The 25,603-nt window shown below is 42.8% G+C and overlaps 1 protein-coding gene across 1 annotated transcript in view; it reads right to left on the bottom strand.

Moving 5' to 3' along the window:
* btbd11b (BTB (POZ) domain containing 11b) overlaps window positions 1-23,981 on the bottom strand; it is an 89,196-nt gene extending 65,215 nt beyond the window's left edge. Inside the window, exon 1 of the mRNA XM_072695545.1 lies at window positions 22,872-23,981. Within this exon, the coding sequence (XP_072551646.1) occupies window positions 22,872-23,820 (949 nt within the window). The 5' untranslated portion in view covers window positions 23,821-23,981. The remainder of the gene's footprint in view (window positions 1-22,871) is intronic.
* Between the last annotated feature and the right edge of the window lie 1,622 nt (window positions 23,982-25,603).

A 25,603-nucleotide genomic window follows, 5' to 3' on the forward strand; every position in this document is an offset into this window, starting at 1 on the left:
GACTAGTAATGAAGTATTTGGCCGCTGGCATAATTGAAATGATTAGAATGACCACAGTACTCATTCAAGCAAACTGAGCCTAATAGTGTTCAGGGGTGATATTCATCTGAAATCAAAGCTTTCACCAGACATGTGCTTAAAATGTGGGACGACGTTAGCTTTAGCATACATAGCATATATAAAGCATCTCCACGTGTTCTCTGACAACATTGTTAGCATTTTTTTAGTGTTGCATACCGTGTGTAAGTGCCAGTATTGGCACCGATACCGATACTGGCACTTACACATAAAATTGTATCGGCAATAAAGAGCAACGATACCATAAAGCTTACTAAATTTTGGTTTGCATACTTAATGAAACCCAACATTTAAACAACCAGTAAACAGCAAGTCACAAATAGTTATTACGTTTTATTATTATGTTTGTTATTATGTTTTAAGGCCACACCCCATTTAAGTTTTGTATCTTTTTACACAGAGACGTGTACTGGTAATGAAATGTAAATTTTAAACACCAAATAAAAAGCTGTTTTGTCGAGCTTAGCAAGATTATGCTTCCCTACTTGCTTACTGCATTGTGGCGATTGTCATTGTTCTATAGCTCTGAAACTTTTCAAATGTGCAGTTACTCAACCAGTACATGCTGTTTTTTTATCTATCGAATATCTATCGAGTATTTAAGTTGGTATCGGTATTCAGTATCGGCAGATATTTAAAAATCTGGTATCGGAAAGGAAAAAAATGGTATCGGTGCACCCCTACATTTTTTAATTACAAGACTTTTGTGAATCCCTCATTTTATTTACGTCTCTGAAATGTACACTTACCCAGTCGACTAGCAGAAGCTTTTTGGCAGTTAAAGCTGCTTCTTTTAGTCAAGCAGCACATCACCACCAGACTCTGCTAGATATTCTAAAACAGGTTGCTACATGAACCAGACCCTGCAGGCTTTTCCTGTGTAAGGGTCTGCAGAATAATATCTCAGACTCTGGGAGTGAGGAGGCTACAGCCAGGGAAGCAAGCAGGTATAGGAACAAACAACAGACTAGACTATCTCAGACTAAAGCTAAGCACACATCAACAGGGGAACTGGATGACAATCTCTTCAGGACATCAACACCAACATCCAGTGCGAGATCTATCTATCTATCTATCTATCTATCTATCTATCTATCTGTCTATCTATCTATCTATCTATCTATCTATCTATCTGTCTGTCTGTCTGTCTGTCTATCTATCTATCTATCTATCTATCTATCTATCTATCTGTCTGTCTGTCTATACTATTGTAGGTTCTATTGTAACACATTGCTTATAAAGGTATCGTAATACTTGCTTAGCATGAAAAATCTCCATTCTTATGCAAAAAGCGTCAGTGTCGAGACACAACATGAATACAACATGAAGTTTAACTCCCTATAACCATTTCCAAGTGAGCTTCTCCCTCTTTCTGGTGCTTCTGACAGGATGCAGAACTTGGCTCTGAATCTCAATGTATCTGCTCAGGTCAAGTGACAGATTCTCAGCCCACTCTCAGTTGACTTGTGATGTGACTCATTGTGGACAGCCATGGCATCAGTCACGAAACCCCCGTGGTGTTTCAGTTTTATTTCGGCTTCAGAGGGGAACCCCAAAACTGTCTTCTTCAGCCCATAAAAGGCGAATCATTGGCGCTTCCTCCTTACTGTAATGCCTGTAAAACGTCTCCTTTTTCCTTTAAATGGAGCTGTGCTGGCTAATGGTTTCTTGGATGAAAGAACTGTCCTTTTGACAAAGTTTGTACACCCACGTTTGATGTGGAAACCGGCTTGTGCTGAAAGACGCAGCATTTATCAACTCAAGCTGATTTCCACATCAAATGAAGCATGTGCAAACCGGTGTCGAAAGGGCAGCCGGTTCATTCGTTTTGGTTTTTGCTCCATTCACAATCCCTTAATCACACGGGAAAAATCAACCAATCACTAGGTCCTGTTTAAAAGTAGGTCAGCATCAAAGATGTCAGGATCTGATGACAGATCTTGTGTCTGTGTTTTACAATAAAGGGAGTTACAATGGTAGGCAAGTGCAGGAAACAGCAAAACAAATTTGTCACTTCCCCAGATTGACCAATATTCATACTAACTCTTAGAGGTATGTGGGAGGACAAGCAGGGTAAGTCTGAGTCACTGCAAGATGGTTTGAACCGTACAATCAACTGCAGGTGCTCTGCGTTTCTCGTTTTTATGAATACATATTCCTCAGAACTTACTTGGAGGAATTAGGCTTGAAAATCTTGTGTGTAGTTGTGAAGTACCTTATAATAAGCCTGGGAAGCGTCCATCTACGTCTGCCGTGAAGACAAACACAGCTGGAGAGTGGGCTATTAAACTGTGGCGGAAAAGGGAATGTTTAAACATTTAGTGACAGATGCTGTACAGTCCAGGACTTTGCCTTCCAAGAGGTCACCGCCTCTTAATTTGACAGTCGTGTTAAGAATGTGGTCTGCTGCTCTGTGAGACCAGACTAAATGCTCCGTCTGATCTAAGTGCGCTGTATTCTCTGTCATTGACTCTATGGCTCTGTCCTGTCTGGTCCAAAGTGACTGCCAGCCTCAACTTCATCCTAACTGTCAAACGAAGACATGTGCGGGTGGCTTGGCGAATCTGTGTTTAGACGTTGGCTGGCCTACTTTCGGCTACAAGTGAAAACTGACTCAATTGGAATGGAAACGCTTTCAAACGCTTTTCAACCGTGCAGGCAGGCTAGTGTTCCTCACCTCAAGTCTTTCTGGAAGGTCAGACAGGCCTTTTTTCCTGCTATTGGGAACCTCTTACTACAGCATCATCCTGGGGAAGCACATGTGGTACAGTTCAGGAGCAAAGTAGAGAAAGTGGCTGGTCGGTGCTGGTGTATTGACAAGAGTAGGAAGCCTCTATTTTTAGAGCTGAACAGCAATGAGAGAGGCAGTCAATTGAGATACCGTCGATGCCTTATTGACTCAGTGTAGCAGTAAATGAGATTAACCTGAATGTGAGATAAGAGTTTTTCTGAATGGCAGTGTCAACACAAGACCCTTGTTTCCTTCACTCCTAGGCTCCTAGGGGCATCTGTCATCAAAGAAAATGAAAGGTTAGATATGAACCCAGTTCATAAAACTTATGGGTATGGGTAAAAAAAGTGTGCATCATCATATTGTGGTATTTTTACATTTGACCTCAGTAACAGCCAATCAAAATGAACATGTTAATGAGCTAATGCCTATTAGTGACGCCCAGTGAACTATTACTGAACCAGCTGTTGTATAATTAGATGTTCTCTCAGAAAAATGATGCAGTGATTAGAACCAATCACAGTCAGGGGAGGTCTCAGATCAAAATATTTGGTGATCTGAATTAATCACAGGCACAGGAAGTCTTCCAGTGATTAAAACAAATCACAATCAGACAGATTATATAGTGATTATAACTGTGTACTGATTAGAACCAATCACAGTCAGGGGGAGGTCTCAGACCAAGCTGTGTACTGATTAGAACCAATCACAGATGAGACTGTGATTAGGACCAATTAGCCAGACGAAAACCTCAGAGCAAATCAGGCAGTGATTAAAACCAATCACAGATGAGACTAGTAATTAGGACTAGTCAAAGTCAGGGGGAGGTCTCAGAACAAATCATGCAATGAATAGAACCAATCACAGTCAGGGGAAAGTCTCAGACCAACCTGTGCAGTGATTACAACCAATTACAGCAAGGGGGAGGTCTCAAAACAAATGATGCAATGGTTAGAACCAACCAAGGGGGGTTGCTGAACACTGCTGGGTTAAATTAGGGGGAGGTCTCTGAATAAATAATACCGTGATTAGGACCAATCACAGTTAGGGGGAGGTCCCAGATTAGGAGTTCTGATCAGAAGCCACCACACACTACACCACACAAACTCAATCTGTGACCAAAAAATTGACATTTCATGGTGAAATGTTGTTTTCATTTGAGGTCCACTGCTGGGTTAAGACTTTGGCACATGTATATATCTTGTCAAGGTGACTTTGCTTGTTTGCTCTTTTCTGTTGAATCGAATTGGCTGGGATACAGAAGGTCCTCAGCAGCACAAATGTCCGAGCATGTGCTAATCAGACGATGCTGTTCCTTGTATCTGCTCGGGGTTCAGACACTTGAGCTCTTATTCTCCAGCATCTCTCTGTGGATGTCCTGAAAGTTATCCGTAAACATAGAAACTGCTTTATGAGCAGAGGCACGCAAAGTAGAAGAAAGCTGGTACCCACATGCAACACCATTATTTACATCTGAATAGTGAGGCTGGAACCGCATTAGCTTTTAGATGCTCAAATGCACATGATTAATGGCCACAATATGATTTCTGACCATCTGCCTGTAGGTCACTTCCTCTAATTCCCCTATTAGTCCAAAAGCACCTGAACCACTCAAATTACATAAGACATTCAAGACTCAAGACTTCGGGACCACTCACATTGTGCAAAACCAAGAGCCTGCACTAAACACAGCATTAAAGTTGCACTGGAAATGAGAGGGGGGGGGGTCTCCTAGGCTCAGTAAAGAACTGAAAGCACGCTGTCCTTTTGTAACAACTACAAAGAAATGACTGGAATGGTATTAGTCATGTTTCATCTCTTCCTGTCGTGCTGTCTTTATAATCTCCCCAGAAAATGGCACGCTAAAAAAGGGAAGAGAGCAGCCACGCTCTGGCAAGCTCTCTCTCTTTCCCCTAAAAGAGGTGAACCCACCCGGCGTACCACCTTCCAGAACACAAAACCAGGATCCAGGTGTGTTCAACTGGGCCGAGCTTCAGAAACAGCAGCTCATTAGCATCTTAGGCCCTAATGAATTCACTGCTCGCATACGTCTTGTGGTCGGCCATCCATCAGCTTAATCACAGACATCCAGCCAGGCGTGCTACCACCTCTGTCGCCATGGGACACAATATAAAAATTCTAATTATTCAGTTAGGGAACACTCCCTATGGCTAAATTCCATGTGTATACACACACAGGCCCGCACACACGAGTCCACGGGGAGTATGATGCTGAGGCATTAAAAGAGGTTGATTTCCATTCAGTGCCTTTTTGCCACCAGTGATAAGGGAGAAGCAGTGAACTTATGGGGAAACGCTGCCAAATAATGATCTCTGCAGGAGAGAAAAGCAAAGAGTTTACAGAGACACGCTGCCAAGTTTAAAAATGCACTCCACTGCAGACAGGCAGGCTAACTGCTGCAAGGCTCAGATTCTGTGATGTGTGAAAGGAGGTCTTTTTCACGTCAAATTTTTCAAAAGGTATTAAAAGGGTATAATGCTGTATTTGTCTTTCATTTTTCACGTGACATTTGTTTTTTCCTTTCAAATTTGACAATTGTCCAACCTCTCTTTATCCCTCAGAATGCAACAGGCAGCTTTTGTTGCTATGCCAGCAGACATCAATGTCAATATGATGTCAGAAAGATACTGGACATTGCATTTTAGTCGGAAATGAAAATCAGACTGACGTCAGAAAACAGCTTTGGGTTGACATCAAGCTCCAACGTTTGATAGACGTTGAATATTGGGTACCTGAAACCACAATGATGTTAGAATGTCAGGTCAAATGTACAGTGAGATTATGAGCAGATGTTGACCAGACGTTGGTCGCCATACCTCATGACTAAATGTCGATATTCTATGGTAATATGACACACTTGCTGATGTTGCGTTTTGGTCACCATACCTCTATTAAACGTCGATATTCTACATTAATACGTCATTACCGTAAAACGTTTGGAAGATGTTGGATTTTGGTTTCCTGATACCACGACTTAAAACCAACGAAATGTCTAATGATGCTAGAATATCGTGTCAAGCAGACGTTAGTATCATGACGTAGACTGTTGACCATTGGTCACCATACTCCATGAATACAAGTCAGCATAACACCATGACTTAAAACCTACAGAGTATGTTGACATCTAACAACATTAGAAATTCACGTCGTGTGGACGTTATGGACGTTAAGGACATTATGCCTTTAGTAGAGGTTGAGTTTTGGTCACCATACCTTACAACTAAGCTAAATGCAGATATTCTATGTCAGATTCACGTTAGGAAGACGTTTGGAAGATGTTAGATTTTGATTACTTTATTTGACATTGACATTAGACATTGTCCAGACATCAAATTTTAGTCACCTACATTAAAACAGATATCAACATCTGTTGACGTTCATGGCCAGCTGGGATGATATATGTCAATTACCTCTGAGTCTTGCACGGCTCGAAGCGTACAAAAGGCATGTTCTAAGTCTTTTAATTAATATTGGGTGTGTTTTGGGCGTAACGTGCAATAAACCAGCATGTCACTCGCCATTCCAGAGCCAGGTGAGGTCTTTTATAACCTATCCATAAGCATTCCCAACCTCTGGTCCACTTCTTGGATATAATAAGAAGGAATGAAGGTCTTGCCTGAAATAAGATCTAGGCAGGAAAGAGCATGTGTTTGCAATAAGAGTGTCATGAAAACAGAAAGAAAAAGCAGACACACACCTTGAAATAATGCATCCCATATGCCAGCTGTGTAAGTTGAAGTTCAGTCAATCTAAAGCAGTGTTCCTCTGGTGTATGTTGATCCTGAGCACATTTTTGAGTTTGCCTGGTTCTCGACACATCTGACTCAACTCATCACCTAATTAGCAAGGACTGACTGAGTTTATGATGCAAATGCCAGGGCATGGAAAAGACTCAAACATGCATTGCGGGGAGGGGGGGCTCTAGGATACAGGCTTTACTTGCTTTTCTATAGCAGGAGGAATATGGTAATGCAGGACATAGTGTCTGAGGGATCAGTCTGTGTGCATGATCCTACATTGCATCACACACGCAAGACTGCTTCTCATGCAAACTGCTTGTGACAGCATGCACACACACACACACACACACACATCTATGCACTGCCTTGAAGAGTAAAATTTAAACCCAGCAGTACTGCAGCAAGAGCCGATATGTCAGTGTTGATAGCTTTATTACAGCACAGGCAGAGAGAAGAAAAGCAGGGTCAGTAAGACAAATGGTGCAGAATGGCAGACCACAACTAAATCAAACACACCAACACACCTTAAAGATACACACACTCACATGTGTGCTCTCTCCAGACACAGTTGTTTACCACCTGTGTGAAGGAGACACAAGGTAATTTCTATACCATTTCTAACATGCCTTTGTCGCTATTTCCCCTTGGGGAGAATTCCTGATACCATCTTAAACACAATTCCAGCTTATAAAGGGGGGTTTCTCAAGGGGTTTTAGTAAACACAATAGTTGTATACGTACGTCAACTCAAAGAAGCTTTTAAAATACTTGGTTCTTTACCTAATATAATATATAGTGTATTTATAGTATTATAGTATTTAAACAATAGTATATATTTAAAAAAAAAAAAAAGCTTTACAAGCACCAAAAATAGTAGTGCTACTGTTTCCAATCTAATTAAAAATGGATTCAGAGTGGTATTTATAGCAGTTAGTCCCATAAAAAGGGCCGTCCCCATATAGGCCATTTCCACATAGTGTGCATTTCCGCTCTCTCTCTTTTCCAATCACTTGGATGAAATAATAAAAAAAAACATAAGCATTTAAATTTAATTCTTGAAAAAAATTCAATCAGAACACAATATTTTAACATTGCTAACAACGTTGCAATCTTGTGCATCTAGAGTGGAAATGCATACTACGCGTATTGGGGCTGATATTGGGGGCGGCCATTGTTAGAGGACTAACTGCTAGAACCACTGCCTGCACTGGAGAAACCTTGACCTTTTTCAAGGTGTATCTCAAACACAATTTGCCCTCGGAGGAGCTCATGTTAGCATAGCTATGAACTTTAGCAGCTGACCTTTATTGCAAAGTGACATCATTTCCCTTTCAAACCTGGTAAAATTTGTTAAATCAGACCAATACCAAAACCTTTAATATTTCAAAGCATTCTACTGCTGTGTTCAAACTGGGCTTCATTTAGCCAACACCTCCATCTGTTAGAGCTTGCATGCTAAGGCCTACATAGTTAGCAACAACCAAACAAAGCCAAAAAGGGGGGTCAATGTTCAACAGAGCTCATCCTCAAAGAGCAGATATCTCCAAACGCAGATATCTCAATGACGCTACTTTTGCCGGGGGTGGGTGGGGGGGTGTATCTGCTGAAAAGAGGCTACACACTTCGATATCATGACAAGGCTATGTTAAATGGAAGTGAAACTAGGATTCTGTCTCTCTTTCTCTTTCTCAGGATGACCTCTCTCAGTTCTCTCTCACAGAGGGGAAGGTGATATCAGCAGCATGAAAACAGTAATTCCATCCTCCTGTGTACACAAGGCGCAGACACAGACGGCACAGATAGTGCTCCGGTATAAAGGTGTAATAATTGGATGGTCTACTTCACCTTGTCTGCTTTTCTGGTTGTTTGTTCAGTTGTGTGTAAGTCCCAGACAGAACAGAACTCATCCAGCACTCACTCAGCTTCAGCTCCTCTTCCATCACGAGATGAAGGAAGGTTATCTTGTTGAGCTGAATGAATAGGAATTTGCCACGCTGACTCAAATAAATTTGGTGACACACTGCCAAACCACATACAACTGCCAACACAAGCAAAACAACTGAGCACTGTTTTTAGAGTTGACTGTATTATTGGATTTGCCACATTATATAGTTTTAAAGTCACGGTCAAAGCTGCAGTAAAATATACACATACATGACATGCACATATTATCTGGAGTCCAATGTCTTCAGAAGTTTCTGCAAAATTCAATGATTGAGATGTAAAATGAATTATTCAGAGTGGTAATAGCAACCAGGGGTTGTGGTGACCACAATAAAAATACAGCCATTACATACATTCAATTTATTCCACAATTATCAGTGAACCTACATGTGATATTATATTGTAATACATATTAATACAATTCAGAATTAAAAAAATATCAGTGGAATATCAACGTCAAACTGTCTTTTCTTTGGGATAGTTGAATAATGAGAGTTGGGTACATGGGACTGAAATTCCATGAACCTCAAACACATTTACGTTGAAGGCATTTAGCAGACGCTCTTCTCCAGAGCGACTTACAAAAGTGTTTCATTGTCCACTCAGAAAATACCTTTAGCTAGTTTGTAAAGACTAGGATCCAAAAGATTCCTCTAAGCCTAGATACCACTAAATACAGATGTCAGTATGAAGACCACAATACTCAACACTACACTTCACCCAAGTACTCTTGGAAGAAGTCTGGGTGCTTGTCTTCCCATGGATCTTAAGAGGTAGATGGTCAAGCCGAGCCATGCTTGAAGCTGGAAGGACTCTTGGTACTGATCGACTTTTGACCATTTCCATCAAATACAAAGGGGCTAGTCTATTCTTGGCTTTGTAGGCCAGCGTCAGGGTTTCGAATCTGATGTAGGCAGCAGCAACAGGAAGACAGTGAGGAGAACGCAGCGGAGGAGTTACATGGCTGAACTTAGGAGCATTAAAGACAACCCATGCCACTGCATTCTGGATCAATTGCAGGGGCCTGATAGTGCGCAAAGGGAGAGCAGCCAGAAGGTTCCAGTAATGAAGTCCTGAAGTGACAAGAGACTGTTATCTAGAGTCCTCATCTAAAAGAAAATCCAACAACCCCCCCCCCAAAAAAAAAACAGAGCAGAAAAGCAGACCAATTTTAAACCCCCAAAACTGTTACATACCAGTCCATACCAGTTGCCATATTTACATAAACCCAGTCCACTAGCAAAAGCCATCGTCAAAGTAGTCACAGTAAAACCCAATGACAAAGGATATAAGCGTTTCTAATACCACAAGACTCTGCTAGCTATGGGAATATGGCTTCCTACGGGGTTCCTCAAACTCAGCACACAATGACGCAAAAGCCTGGGGGAGCAAACAGGGATCCGTGCTAGACTAAAGGCTAAAGCTAGCAGACGCTAGATTTTACAAATTCTCCTCCCCATGGTCTCCTCCCTCAAAAACAAACTGAACTACCTCAGCTGAACCTGGGAAAAACAGTGGAAACAAGTGGAGGCAAGGCTAAAAGCTAACCCAGCTATAATCTCTCCAGCTTTCAAACAGCACATCGCATCGAGATGACACCACGAGCAAACAGCAACACTATGTAGTAAGACTCTGCAATAATTGCAGTGTTTTCTTTACAGTGTTAAAACTATTCTAGCCAATTAAAAGCCTATAAAAGTAGATCTCATCATTGTTTTGTTCATGAGCCCTCTGTAAAAGAAAGATCTGCGTGTTTCATCCTGAGGGAAAATAACAGGGTTGTAAAAAGGCCTGTTAAACAACAGCTGAGCAACCAGAGACACATACACATCATGTATACATCAAAACTAACTATATATGTTATTCAACATATAAGTTATTCAATATACATTCCATATATGCATTCTTTGGCATCTTAAATGTAGTTATTAGATACACACTGTACTGGTTCTGGAATAATTTTGGGCCGTAGCTCACTGATCCTAGGCTATGCTGCCTAGTAGAAAAAGTGCCCACTTGTTTACTCCACTTGGAGAGGCCTAACACCACTTAACCGCAGTAAACTCACTGCACTGCATGGCCATTGTAGCATAATCATTTAGTGCAGAAAGGCTGCATGGGCATGATTGGTGTTGAAGTGTTGAATTTGGCTGTTTAACCTCTTGTTGACCTTAATCAGTCAGCTTGTTGCTGGGTACTTGGTGTAAACTATGTTTAGGGATTAACATGCTGATGCAATCACTGTCGCTAGCTGGCACAGTCCACCGCTGACATTATCACTCACAGCAGTGCCGCCGAATCTTTCCAATAGACTCATCCTCCATTGATCTGTTATCACTGCTGACCCAAGATAACCTTTGCATTTGAGCCTTTGCTGCGAGAGAATGTGCTCTCTCTCCTCCAGCTCAAACTCGCTTGTCAGCGGTGTGATTTATGTGACATGTCGTGGCCCGTGTGGTGGATTTGCTGCAGCGAAGATTGCTGGTAATCTCCATGCAGCCTGTGGCCAAACACAAGGGAGGTTTTTACGACTGCTGATAGCAAAACAGCTTGCAAACGTATTATCTGTTGTAAGTCAGTGAATGCAAACAGGCTTACAGCAAGTGCTTAGAAAAACGCTTACTCACTGGGCGTGACAAAGGGGTGCACAGAATATTGTTTGTTAGTCCTTATCGCAGTATTGGCCTTGCATTCCTGCAGTATGCAGAAGACCTCAAACACACTGTTTTCACAATGCCGTGAGCACCTTGACCCATCAGAGTTCCAGATGTCAACAAAAAAAGAAAAAATGTCTAATTCCATTCAGGCCTTTAAAGTAACACTTCATGGCCAAACTTTTGGAGACACTTGCTTATCCAACGCTTCTTCTAAAATCTGAGAACTGTAAGTCTGTCCCTCCTCTGCTTCAGGAACTGTCTCTCCTTTTTGGGGATAGGCTTTACACTTGCTGAAACATTGCTGTGAGGATTTAACTGTAGTAATCCGCAAGAGCATTCGTGAAGTGAGGTGCTGGAGTTGGATGATCAGTTCTGGATCACAAACACCACTCCAGCTCATTCCAGAAGTATTGGCTGGAGCTCCACTTCAGAGCACTCAGCTACACTGCTCCTCAGCTCAATGCTAAATCTTTTAATTAGGTATTTAAATGCAAGTACTAAAGTTCTTTGGCAAGTCAGCAATTTGGAGCGATGCAATGTGTTTACTTTTAATGGCAACAGACAGAGATACCTTTCCTGGGTCTTTTAGAGGTCTGCTTCAGACTTTATTTCACAGTAAACACTCCAAGATGCAGACATTCGAGAGACTAGCCAGATATTAATCACATATATATATATTCAGTTTGGTCAAAAGTTCTTCTAACTCACATTTCTTACTTCTGCGACTCAGTTTGGTCAACAATATATACTGAGTTGAGCCTCTAAAATATTAGTAAATGAGCTGCAGCTGAAATGTAATAAATATTGTAGAAGATGTTTAGTCTGTACCTCCTCCCTCCCAATTTATCTCTGATGGTGTACACAGACTGGGAAACTTTTGGCAAAGGTGCACTAAGGCCTTGCTGGGAATTGAACTTCTGATCTCCTCACACTTGATAAGCAGGCAGTTAGGCAGTAGGGCCGGTCCAGAGCTGTGAAACTACACTACATAAAAACACAGAGCACAATTACCTCTCCGTAATGTACATGGTTTAGCAGTTTTAAATTAGCACAACTGTCTAATTGCCTGCTTGTTGATCCAAAAGAAGGTCAAAAGTTCAAATCCCAGCAAGGCCTCAGTGCTCCATGCTCAGGAGTATAAGAATAGGAAGGCCTCCCATCATGTAATAGGCGGAAATAAACAGTAAACAAATTGAGAAGAAGGGTCACACACTAAAAATCATACTAAGCATTTTCATCTGCAGCTCATTTACTAATGTTTTGAGGCTCAACATGAAATGCATTGTTGATCAGACTGAGTCGATAAAGTAAAGATGAGATTTGGGAGAACACTCAAAAAACACTCGGTATTCAGTTGCTTTTACATTTCTTTACAGTGCATGAGGTAGAGACAATATTTTATTGTATTGTGATCAATTTTGTTATCATGATAATATGCTTTTTTAAGCGTATCGAGGAGACTGTTCATGCCTAACTATTGATAACACTGATCAGCTGCAGGTTTCATTACAAACAGTGTAATTAGACTGGGTTAATTAGATGAAGAGCCGCAGATATTGTATACAAATCACTGTATTCAGTACAGGAGAGTATTTGAATATTAGTTCATTAAAATCTGTCATTACTGATGTTTTTTGTCTGTTATATCGCATGTATCATAACTACAGTGAAAAAGAACTTTAAATATCGTGATATAGTATTTTTACCATATCGCCCAGCCCAAGCATGAGGTGATTGCCCAACCCGGGGGGAATCAAACTCTAGTCTGCCACAGGGAAGGCAGTATCATCGCCCACTATGATACACCAACCCCCTGGCCTTTCGCTGGCCTGGAGCATGGTATGGTTTGCCTGGGGTATTTTATAGAATATGTCAAAATAAGCCCATAAACCTTTTTTTAAAGACAACCATCTCTTGCTGCCAGGCTGAAAATACCTAGTTTCTAACACGGTGAGCTATTAGGGATGCTCAATATTTATAAGCACCCGCTTATGAATTTGCAGTAATGTGGTCTTCCTAAAAACAAGCTCTTTAAAACTCAATTATATTTACAAACTTGACAAACAAAGTGAAAATTAAAATTTCATTCATGAGTCAAGCTGACAGCTCTACTGTAACTCTAACTCAGCAAAAGGACATTTCTATGTTTTTAATCCCATCACACTACCAGTCCCCAGAATTACACCACAGCCTACTGTCCATATTATGACGTGTATGTAAGGTCCATGGTGCAAGTCTTTGCAAATTTACATGACAACAGCTATACGGGCCTGCTTACTCTAAACGCGTGAGCGAGACAGTGTGTAACGCACAGCTCATTGTTTTTCACAGTACAGTAATAATGCATTCCCCTCTGTCAGGACCTGCCACTTCACGCTGGGAACCTTCTGTTGCTCGGCTCCGGAGCATTCTCACAAATGCCACCAGATGTCTGCAGGGGAGAATCTACTGTACAGCTCACATGCTACTGTGCCAAATCTTGTGACCATGCAATAACAAGGCTGCACAATGTCTGTGTGGGGTGAGAATTATGCAAGGTGTTTCTTACAATCCCTGTCCGAGTAGTGCTTAGTTCCTCTGATACCCGTGGTTGTCAGCCACAGCTAATGCTGGAATGTCCCTACAGTATGATACCACTGTTGACTGAGGAACCTCATATGTTTCAACATGTTGAGTACATGATACTTCCCAAACGGTGCTCACAGGCAGTCAGGTCTGGCAGGGTTTGACTTTAGAAAAGTTAAAGCTACAACTGCACAAAGCAATCACTCTGCTTTCTCACTAGAATCATGTATCTCACTGCTGTACGGCTTCAGTGCTATCCCTGTAGAGATGCTATCACACAAAAGCGTTGCTTTTACAATGTCTCAAGGAAAATCCTGAATTACAAGCTTATTCTTGAGACTAGTTTAAGTTTAAGACCTATTTATTAACTGTTAATCATTTAATTAATGGTTTAATTTTTTATCTATATTTCAATTGTATTATTCAGTATCCACTAAGTATTCAACTTGCTTTGTTTTTTTTTTTACTTTTCATCTACTATGAAATATTTAGTATCTGCTATGAATTATTCAGTAAGTAACTACAATGAATTATTCAATATCCACTATTAATTCATCAGGATCTACTATGTATTATTCACTATTCACTATGAATTATTCAGTATCAACTAGTAATTTTAATACCCACTATGAATTAATTTGGATATAATATTACACATTTAATATCCACTATGGATTATCTATAATTATCAATATCCACTATGAATTATTTAATGTCTACTATGATTTATTCAGCGTCCACTATGAATCATTCAGCGTCCACTATGAATTGTTGACTATGAATTGTTAAGTAATTACTATTAAAACTACTGACGACGATCAAGATCACAGTGTTATGCAAAACTTTTGGCACCCTCAGCCTTGGCCTTTTTGGACACTTTATAGAGTCAGAGCTCTCTAAGAAATAAGAAAGGATAAGAAAAAGTCTTTCTTGTAGTTTAAATGAATTTATATATGTGAAAAGGCCTTTAGTTCTGAGGTATTCATGTGTGCATGCTTGTTTAAGGCCTATCCACAAATTGACTATGATGTTTAGGTCAGGTGACTGTGAGGGCCATAAAAGCTTTAGTTTGTGTCTCTCCTGGTAGTAAGTGATGGATTCTGAGGTATATCTTGGATCCTTTTCTTATTGTAGAAGCCATCCTCTTTTCCTCTTTTCAGCTTCACCCTTTTCAAAGATGGTTTGACATTTGCATCCAGGATTTGCTGGTATTTTATGGAATCCATTTTTCCACCATCCATGCAATACTGCCAATGTCTCTGGCAGCAACACAACTCTACATTTCTGGTTCTGGAAAGGTATTCCTTTCATGTAATACAGTTATCTTTTTCTCCAAACATGCATTAGTTGATTGTGGCCAAAAACCTGTTTCCAAATCTCACCTGGCTTGTCTAGATGTTCTGTTGCATATTGTTAATGTTGAGTTTTTTGACTGGGTCAGTCATATGAACATGATGAACAGTGGAACAGTGCACCACCCTTGAGTCTAAGGTCAACTTTAATGCAGGTTTTTTGGAGTTATACTGGGGTTTTGATTTGCCTGTCTGATTTGCAAGCTTATAAACAGTTCTCTTTGAGAGCTTTCTTGGTCTTCCAGGTCTCATCTTGATGACCACAGATCCCCTGAACTGCCATTTCATAATTTCGAACCGTAGAAACTGCAACATATAAACGCTTGACAATCTTCTTAAAGCCTTCCTCAGCATTGTGGGCATGGATTACTTTTTTTTTATCTTTAGACAGTTGCCTAGAGGAGCCCATGGTTGCTGGGTGTTAGTACAAGCTTTGAAAAATCAGACAATGTATAAAGCTTGGAAATTGGATTCAGCTGACATTTCCTTATTTCAATTGTTGGCTTGCCTCAGGCCTGATTTGCTAATCACTGATGAAGAAAAGTTGGGTTTTCAATTATATAGACCCTTTTAAAATAAAAGCTCCTACATGGTTCTTGGCAAAGGCAAAGTCTACCAACATCAGGGGCTAAGCCCTATTCAGAGAATTAAATACTACTGGATACAGTAATTCTGCCAGTGTATTCGCTAATGACTTAGCAAAGTGCTTTACAAAATCCACAAAGAAGTCCAACTCACTAACACAGTAATTAGACACAGGACATATACACTCTTTAAAAAATGACTATTTCTTTGTGCGCTGTCATAGAACAACGGTTCCCAACTCTGGCCCTGGAGTTCCCCCTGTCCTGCACATTTGACTGTTTTCCCTGCTCCCAGCACTCCTTATTCAAATAATCAGCTTATTAACAAGCCCCGTTGGGGCTAAAGTGGCCATTTTAGAGGAGGAAAACACAAAAATCTATAAGGCATGAAGTTTTCCCGGACTAAGTTTGGAATCCTCTGCCACAGAGGAACCAATTTTGTTTCCTCAAAAGATTTGCCTCATTTCGCAATTATAATGTTGGGATATAATAATTTTGCTGCATTTGTAGCCCTACTGAAATATCAGGGTGAAATATCAGCCAAATGTAAATCTCTGTCCAATGACTCACTTTTAAGCAACTGTTTTTCACACATGCTTTTTTAGGGCCAAATGTGGTTCTACTGCGGCGCTAAAACTCTTTATGGCACATTTTTTGTGAGTGTGACTCAGTGACACAGTCATCATTTAGAGAGCATTACGTCCCAGAAACATGGCCTTAGTGAGAATGACAACCACCAACTAGCCAACTAGATTACTTCACTGTAGTGTCCATAAGTAGACAGACAGCTTTTACAGCACTAGAAGTAGACTCCTAGGTCAAACGGCAGCAGTCAGTTTTCTCGATGTCTTTTCCCTAGTATTCAACTAGCTAAAGCTTTGTTCTGTGTCTCACTGCAGAGCTGATTTTAAAAAATCAAGATGGCCGATATGCAGGCCTTCAGAATCATGTTAATGCTCCACTGACTTTTAGGGAGATTAGGGAGAGTAGCACAGCGCCGCTATCGTTGCTACTCCAGGCTCAGCATGCCGTTAACTGCATTAGGTAACTTTGGTAAAGCGGGCATGATATAGTTTGCAAGAACAGTCCGTGTCATACTTTTGTAGAATACTGATAGTGATATTACACCACCGCCTCAGTCCACATACTTATTTTACTTTCAGTGGCGGTTTTGTACGTTCCCGCTAGTAAAATGCACGTGAAAAGCATGTCCATTAGTCATGGATCAAAGCATGAATTTCAATTCCGGTGGAGCACAGGAGCAAGAAATGCTAATTCTCACATAATACTCCAGTTTTTTAGGTTTTGATATCATTTGAATGTGGCAGTTGTTCTTTACATTGTATCCCGATTTCAATATGGATGGGCCAACATAAATGCTCCAAAATTACTTGGATTAAAAACATTTTACATTCCATTGAAAGTTATAAAGTTTTCTTCCTTCTCCTGTAAAGTTGCTATTTTGGAGATACAACATTTTTGTAATGATTTGAACTTTGAACAAATTTTAAATTATACAAAAGTGCAACAGCTCACTTCCCAGTTCCATTGCTGTAGCTAGGGAGGGGCTTCAATTGTTTCAGAGCCAATTGGTATAATTACTGGTATAGGTGTTTGTTAGCCCTCTCATCCAATATATTCACCAAAATTCACTGCAAATTATATTTGGTAACATTTTCATTGATTTTCATTTCTTTTTAGAAGTCAGATATCTGGGGGATTGCCTTGGCCCAGCAGGCACCCCCACCCCATTGTAGCTACGCCTTTATTGAGAATACAAGACTGTACTTGGATATGTGCGCTGCTCTCAGCTGCATATCTGTAAAATGAGTTTCCTGTAAATTGCTGGATATGTAGACACTTATGGCCACATGCTTTCACTGACATCAACAGTTCTTACTGACTCTATAATGTGCTGGGGCAGCCTGGTACGACCACAGGGCTGTATCATGCCTGGACGCACACACACACACATATACACACACACCCTTCAGTGCTTGGCACAGAGCAGACACAGCTCCACAATAGACCTGTTACACTAAGCTGCCTACCTCTGCAGCTGCACCTCAGCCCCCACATACACTGCAGCGAGGTGGAGGAAGCCTACATGTTCCATTACAGGCCACATTTTAAACATCAATGCATATTCATTTCAGCTGCTGAACACAGTAACACTCATTCACACAAAGCTATGAGCTCATTGCACTGTGGGTATCTGCGTCCAACGATTTCAAATATGATCTGATTTCAGAAGCAAAAAGAGAAGTGAGGGTCATAACCACCCCCCACCACCATCCTCCAGTGGTCCTTAGGGAGAATCTCTGCATAACTTGTTTATTACAGTATGTAAATCCTTGGCCACTGGAAGTGTGCAGCAGTGGTTCCATCCATCAGCGCAGTAAAGAGTGGCTGAAGCTGTAATCAGTTTAACTTCTACTTGGAGGAATGTCAGAGCACATTTGAAATGCCTGGGTTAGCAGCCACCACTGCATTGCACTAAATCTGTGATAAGCTCTGTGGCTCTTCTTGGTAACGCCTATTTTATACTGTACATCTCTGATGTAGATCTAATGAACAAAGCTTCCAAAGAAGAAGCATTTTTGTTTGCCTTAAAATGGACAAAAGTATTGGGACACCTGCTCATTTGTTGTTCCATTTCAAATTAAAGGGTATTGAAAAGAGTTTACCCTGATTTTGTTAAGTAACTGTCTCTACTGTCCAGGGATGAAGGCTTTCTATTAGATTTTGGAAGAAGGGATGTTGGACAATCATCACCCCACCTCATTTATTCCCAACTCCCCAACTGATCCCAAAAGTATTGAATAGAGCATCATCCATCATTCCAGAGAACACACTTCCACTGCTCCGCACCTCAATTCTGCTGGGCTTTGTACTCCTCTAGCTCACGCCTGGCATTAGGCACGGTGCCAATGGATTCATGTTTATCTGCTCCAGAGAGTCCTATTATATTGGCAATACTTATCTACAAGAACTAGACTAGACAGAGCCAAAGCTTGTCAAAGCTGGGAAAACTGTCAAACGTGAGGGTGACTTCAGGAGAATATGGTGTTTATTGGTAATGCAGAGCAGTAATCACCTCCAGGCTCTGCTAGATATGGGAATATGGGTTGCTACAGGAACCACTGACCATTTTTCCTGTGTCCACAGAAGTCGGAGCTCAAACGTGGCTCGCAACAAAGCGTAAGCAGCGGTGGCAAACCTTTTGCTAGGCTAAAAGCTAGCACTTGCTATTTACCATCTCATCTCTCCATCATCCGCTCCCTTAAAAACAAACTGGGCTGAACCTCAGGTGAACCCACATCAGTGGGGAAAGCATTGGCTTATTTTTTTCACCAGTAAGACTCGAGAAAGCAAAACCCAGGGAGGCGAGTGAGGGCAAGGCTTAAAGCTAACCTGCCTACAATCTCTTAAGCTTGCTTACAGTGTAGTAGGAGGACACAACAAGAGGACAGCTACACTGTCTGGTAAGACATATGCTATAAGGCGTGTGCTATAAAATGTGGGCTCTGTGAGCTCTTCGTAGAGCGGTAAACAAACCAATAAAAGCTGAGCATGTTTCATCCTGAGGCAAAATAACAGGGTGGTAAATAGGCCTGAATATGTATCCAGCTAAAATTCACCTTAGGTTTTCTCCAAGCCAGACCCTATTGACAATCAATGGGTTTCACTAGATGCCTCTGTAGGTTCGGTATTGGTGATTATCCATATAAAGCAAGGTCATTTTTATATTATTGTCACCCTCATAACTAAATAACTTTATATGAGGAAATAAGGACATTGATAATTGATAATTAAAATGAATGATGATGTACTGAGACTGCAGTTCATTCCATTTTAGGCCATTTCTATTGATCTAGACCTTATAAAATATATCCAACCATATAAGAAGGAGCTGGCTGTCCGGAGCGTCTCAAGAAATTCAACCCAGTAAATTAATAAAACATACTGTATGACACTGACGTTATATTTGTGTGCATATTCTCAAGCACTGATGCAAATGTAAGACTAGCACACACCCCCAATAGCCCTGCCGCTGATGCAAAGTCAGATGTCAGTAGAAAAATAAAAAGGTCTCATCAGCAGTCGTCACTGCTAGCCTGGAGATATATAAATACTATGGCATCAGCTGCGTCCCCAAGATCACATTATGTTAGCAGACATGAGTGTTGCGCAAGATTAGCAGGAAGGTTAGCCAAGAATGGGTGCTTGACTGGAGGGAGCATCACTCGATTATGTCATCCTCCACAAGAGGGAAAACCACAGGCCTCTTGACACAGAGATGTGAGCCATAATCCTTGCGGACACTGAGTCACTGGCATTTCCATGGTATGTCAGACCAAGCACCAAATGAAAGATTGAGGTCTGCTTGAAATGCGCTCTGAAGCCCCGACGTCACGTTTGTGAACATTACCAGTGCTCAGCTGCGCTTGGTGATTTAAAAAACAGCTCCACAAACCATCCTCTGCGGTCACTCCACTGAAATGAGACAATCATAACAATAGGCACATAATCGCTTAAGCACTCAAACCATGTGGTAGAGTCCCACAAACTCAAATTCCATCGCTGACGGCAAAACTGGGAGAGTCTGTGGTATCCCAGAAGCTTGAGCCTCTGCCTCCTTGGACTTTGGCCCAAACATCCTCATGCGGGCTGAAGTAATGTACACAGATGATGTCAGTGCCTGGGCGATCGGCCTGAAAGATCATTTAGTTGGATAAACGTAATAGCAGGGTTACTTGCAAGGTCCGTCAACACTTTGGCGCGATGCAGATTGTGTCCTACATACAGGCAGCATGCATGAACAAACAGGAGGGGTACAGGAGCATACTTGAGACTTTGTATATATACTGATCAGCCATAACATTAACACCACCTCCTTATTTCTACACACTTTGTCCATTATATCGGCTCCACTTACCATACAGGAGCACTGTGTAGTTCTAGAATCACAGACTGTAGCCTGCTGTTAGTCTCCTTTTATCCTGTTCTTCAATGATCAGGACCTTACAAGACTGACCAGTATTGAGCAGCTATTATTTGGGCGGCAGGTCGTTCTCAGAACTGCAGTGATACTGACATGGTGTGTTAGTAGTGTGTGTTGTGCTGATGGTACAAGTGGATTAGACACCCTCAGTGAACAGCTTTGAGGTTTTGTACAGCGCTGTATATATCTTTTCTTTTCCAAGAAGAGCCCTTTACCCTTTGGTCTGACTGACTGAACACAAGGGCAGTATTGCATCTACTGTATCTACCTGCCATACACAGCCAACTTTGGGTCAACTTCTAATGCTGATACAGAAATCAGTAACAGTTCATTAGATCGCCCACAACACATAGTGCATCCTTAAAATTCATGCAAAACACAGCAACTTTCAAAACTGGTTTACTGGTAGTGAGAGGAGGCCTGCGGAAACAGTGTGGGTGAAACATGCAGGTGTTTTTTTCCTCTGATGTCACTGCTACTTTCTTTTGCCCTGCCTTGTTTCACACCACTTAAACCAAAAAAAAATAAATACAATGACTTCAGAAAATACATCATGTTTGTTTGATCCTGTGATTTTAATCTATGGTTTATATTTTTGGGCCCTGAGGAAAAACCTGGTGTCCATTTTTAGGCAAGGTGGAATGACTAGAACTAGACTCCACAGAATTACAGCAGAATTACACTCTTCCTCGCCCGTGGTGCAGCACAAGACACAAGATTATGCAGATTGCATTGACTATGCATGGTGTAAACATGCAAACATGGAGCACATCACTGCTGTCCAATGAAAAACACATATCTCCAATTTTGTCAAACCAGTTTTCTCCATGGTTTGAACCTAAACTCTTATTCTACATTGACTTCCATTCACAGTTATGATCATTTTTGCCTTCTCCGGTAAGGCCTTCATTTTGTAGTGCTGGTGCAGCGCTCAGTACGGAATGTGATGAGGTATGGTGATGACAAAGTGCAGAGGTGTGTGTGTATGGGTATTTCACAGTCTGTGCTGTAAGCTGACTGCATTGGTTTGTATGATACGAAATAGATGTCACATTTTATGCCATTTTTCAAGTCTAAATGAGGTCTTCTAGTGAGAGGACTGTATATTATGGAAGCACATGATCGCCTGCTTTCCCATTACTGAAGTATCAGTGACGCCTGTGTGACAAACGCTTTGCAGCTGATGGCAGGTCGGGAAAACTAGGCTTGCCTGGTCTTGTTTTCACACCTGCTCCACCTTACCCTACACTGTGAGAACGTTTCCAAAGGAATGGGCCAATAGAAGTGATCTTAAGGTTCTTATATTTATATGTTTGCTTTGTTAATTTGCAATAAGGGAAACTCATATTTTACCTCCTGTAAAGTTGTATGGAAGCTGCATGTTTTTGTTGGGGAATTGACAGTATGCTCACATAGGCCTAGAATGTGAATATAGCTGTATGGGTGCAGAGGTGCCGTATAGGGGGCGGAGGTTAGGGCAATTCTAAGGGCCTGTGACTGACAGAGCCCCTAAAAATGTATTGACTGGGTATTTTAGCAGGATTGTTCTGAGTTTTGGAGCCCAGTGTAATATCTTTCCTGGGGGCCAAAGTCCCTGGCAGCGCCCTTGAATGGGTGTGTAAGCTATAAGGGCTATTCAGAGCCATTTGCAAAGGTTCTTTAAAGGACTGTGCAACAGGTTTTCCAACCTAAGATAAGAACCATCAAGTGTTTATTTGTTCAAATGGTTCTTTGAGCTTTTATGGCTCTGCTGTATCTCCAGTTTGGCATCATCCAAATTTTATGATAAACAGACTTTCAACTTTCAATCGTTTTACACTGACGTCCATGTTTACATTTTGGAGATACAAGGTTTAAGGAACCTTTGAAGAACCTGATTCTACTGATATCTGTTAACTGCAGGTTTATAGATGTGTTTGACTGGAGAAATCAGCACACATGCTGGAGCTGGAGCTGGAGCTGTGCTTCCTACAGGTGTGTGTGCTGTCCTTCACCTTCAGCTTTACTGGGGGCCTTTATTCATGTTGTTGTCGCTGTTAGGTGATGTTTGGGACCTCGCAGCTCTTTTTCTACTGCCCTCATGGTGACTGCTGGCATACTAACCCATTCACTAGGGGTCAACAGAGTGTGCTCGGTGCAACCTGTTGCTGCAGTAGGAGAGTAGGAGAGTCCCCCTCTCTGAGTAGGTGACTTACCGCTGGCATTCTTCCCACAGATGAGGTGCTGGTAGGGCTGCATCAGGCCGTATAACTCCGAGTCATTGTTAATGGCCTGCTCGAAGGCCTCCAGCGTGAACGCGGGCACCCCGTTGTCTTTCCCCACGTCCCGGAGCGCGCGGCTGAACACCTCGCAGAAGAGCCTCTCCACGCACGCGGTCAGGTAGATGGCCGCGTGCTCGTGGACCCTCACGGCCACGCTGCTCTCCACCATCCAGCGGAAGAAGTGGCCCACGGAGAGCGCGAGCCCGCAGCGCTCGGACTTGCCGCGGCTGTGCCCGTCCTCCGTGCTCATGCTGTAGAGCGAGAGCGCGCCGAGCGCCGCGGCCGCGCACCTAGCCGACAGCGTCCACGAGAGCACGATGCGCGCGGCGCTCTGCACCTCGTAGCGCGTGCATTTGGCGTAGCGCGCGCTCAGGCGGCGCGCCTCCCGCGCGATCCGCGCCAGCGCGCGGCTCACCAGCGCCGAGAGCCTGGCGAGGAGCGCCGGGGGCGCGCTCGCGTTCGCGTACGCATGCCTCCACGCCTCGTCGCGCTGCAGCGCGCGCTCCACGTCGCCGAGGCTCCAGGGCACGTCCTCGAGCTCCGGAAGCCGCGCGCAGTGGCCGCAGCACTCCAGCGTCTCGGCGGCGGCGGCGGCGGCAGCGTCGTCGTCGGCGACGGCCAGCGCACCGCGCGGCGCCCCGTCCTCCAGGCTGCCGCGCGCGCCGCCGGTCACGTGCCAACAGCAGTCGTCGCCGCCGCCGCCGCCGCCGCCGCCGCCGCCGCTGCCGCTGCTGCTACTGCAGCCGTGCGCGTGGGGCGCGTGCGCCTCCGAGCAGCACAGGGACAAGTTGGACGACCTGAACGAGTCGGCGGCTCCGCCGTAGCCCGAGTCGAGCGTGAGATCCTCCAGCGTCCTCGCCACGGATTTACCCCGCTTCGCCATAGCGCGGCTTCATGCTGCCCACGAGCTCATCCGCCGCGAGGAGGAAAGTTCAGCCCAGTAAAGAGAGGAAGAGGAAATCCTCCTGCGGGCTGCAGGAAAGTGAAGGAAACCCCCGAAGTGTTTGTGTTGATCGCCTGCAACTTCGAGAGAGCAGCGGCGAGTGTCTGTGTGTATACGTGTGTGTGTGTCTGTTTGTGTGTGTGTGTGTGTGTGTGTGTGTGTGTGTGTGTGGCTCACTCACTGCACCGCAGCAAACGCGCTGTAGTAAAGCAGCTGAAGGAGGAGGGGCCGCGTCGGTTTCTGTTCCACCCGTATTCAGACCAGCCACGCCCACAATGGCAGGCAACTCCGCCCACTCTTAGTTACCGTTGCTCAGACCCGAGCTGTATAGGGCATCATTTCAGGTGCAGGGGAGCAACACACACCCCCCAACACCCCCACCCCTCCCACAGTGAACCTACTCCTACATTCTCAGATGATGGCAAGTGTGGCAAGTCTCCACTGTTCAGACACTCAGGAGGGGCTTGTTCCACCACCTCTGAGCCGGGACAGGGAGCGGTCTGGATGTGTGGTCTCCATGCGTCCTGAGAGATGATGGGTCAAGCCGAGCACCGTTGACCATTGCCATTGCCAGCCAGTGTCAGAGTCGTGTACCTGATGTGGGCAGCTACAGAAAGCCTGGGCAGCATTCTGGATTTTGACCTGATAAACTACGTGTCCAAATGTTTGTGGACACCCTTTGTAATGAATGCATTCAGCTGCTTTAAGTTGCACCTGTTGCTGGCACAGATCTGCAAATGCGTTTCCCCTTACAGTTTGTGGACCTCCTCTAGAGAAGTGTTGCCAATACAATAGGACTCCCTGGCACCGGGCCTAATGCCAGCATTGAGCTGTGGAGCAGTGGAACTGTGTTCTCTGGAATGATGGTTGGTGCTCCATGCAATACCTTTGTCCAACATCCTGAACCCACTAACGCTCTTGTTGCTGAATTCAATCAGATCTTCACAGCAATGGTCCAGAATTTAGTTAATTTAGTTATTTAGACCGTTACTCCAACAAAAGCAGGATAAACCTTGATTTTAAAAGAAACAATGAATGAGCAGACGTCCCAATACTTTTGTCATTACTTCAGGAGAGGATTCTTACAGCAAATTCCTTGAATTACTAGCTTACTACAGGTTAATAGTCAAAAAGTCAATAAATTACAAACGTATATATATATATATATATATTTAAAATATCAATATTCTAGTATTACTACAGTTCATTTTTACCGTATTGACAGTTTGCTGTATTGTAAATGAGACATGAATGAGACATGATTGTTTTTAAAATACCTCCACTGTTGTTTTGCGTACATTGTGCAGGAGGCAGGATACCACTAGGCCAATCCTCGCGTAGGAGGTGGGGTTATGCTGAATACGGGTGGATCAAAAAAAAAAAAAAAAAAAAAACAGAGCCCATCTGGGCAGTGCTGCACACATCCATCTCACAGATCCTGAGACAGGAGTGCACATCTGAATCAGTCGACTTGGGGAAAAGTGAAACAGCTCTGAATGATGTTTTATTACCTCCATTCAGTTGGAGATCTTTAAAAGCTCAGCTCAGACCTCCCACCGACCTACTTCCACTGGCACCCTGGAGTCAGAATTCTTTCTGAATTTGCACTTTTTTGGAAATATTCATAACATCGACATGCGAATATCTGTTTCAGTGAACTGAAGAGAACACGTTCTCTTCAATTACCATACATTTGTCCAGGGAGACTGTGTGAAGTCTTGCC

Source organism: Salminus brasiliensis, chromosome 13 (genome assembly GCF_030463535.1).
Source record: "Salminus brasiliensis chromosome 13, fSalBra1.hap2, whole genome shotgun sequence".
Lineage (NCBI taxonomy): Eukaryota > Metazoa > Chordata > Actinopteri > Characiformes > Bryconidae > Salminus > Salminus brasiliensis.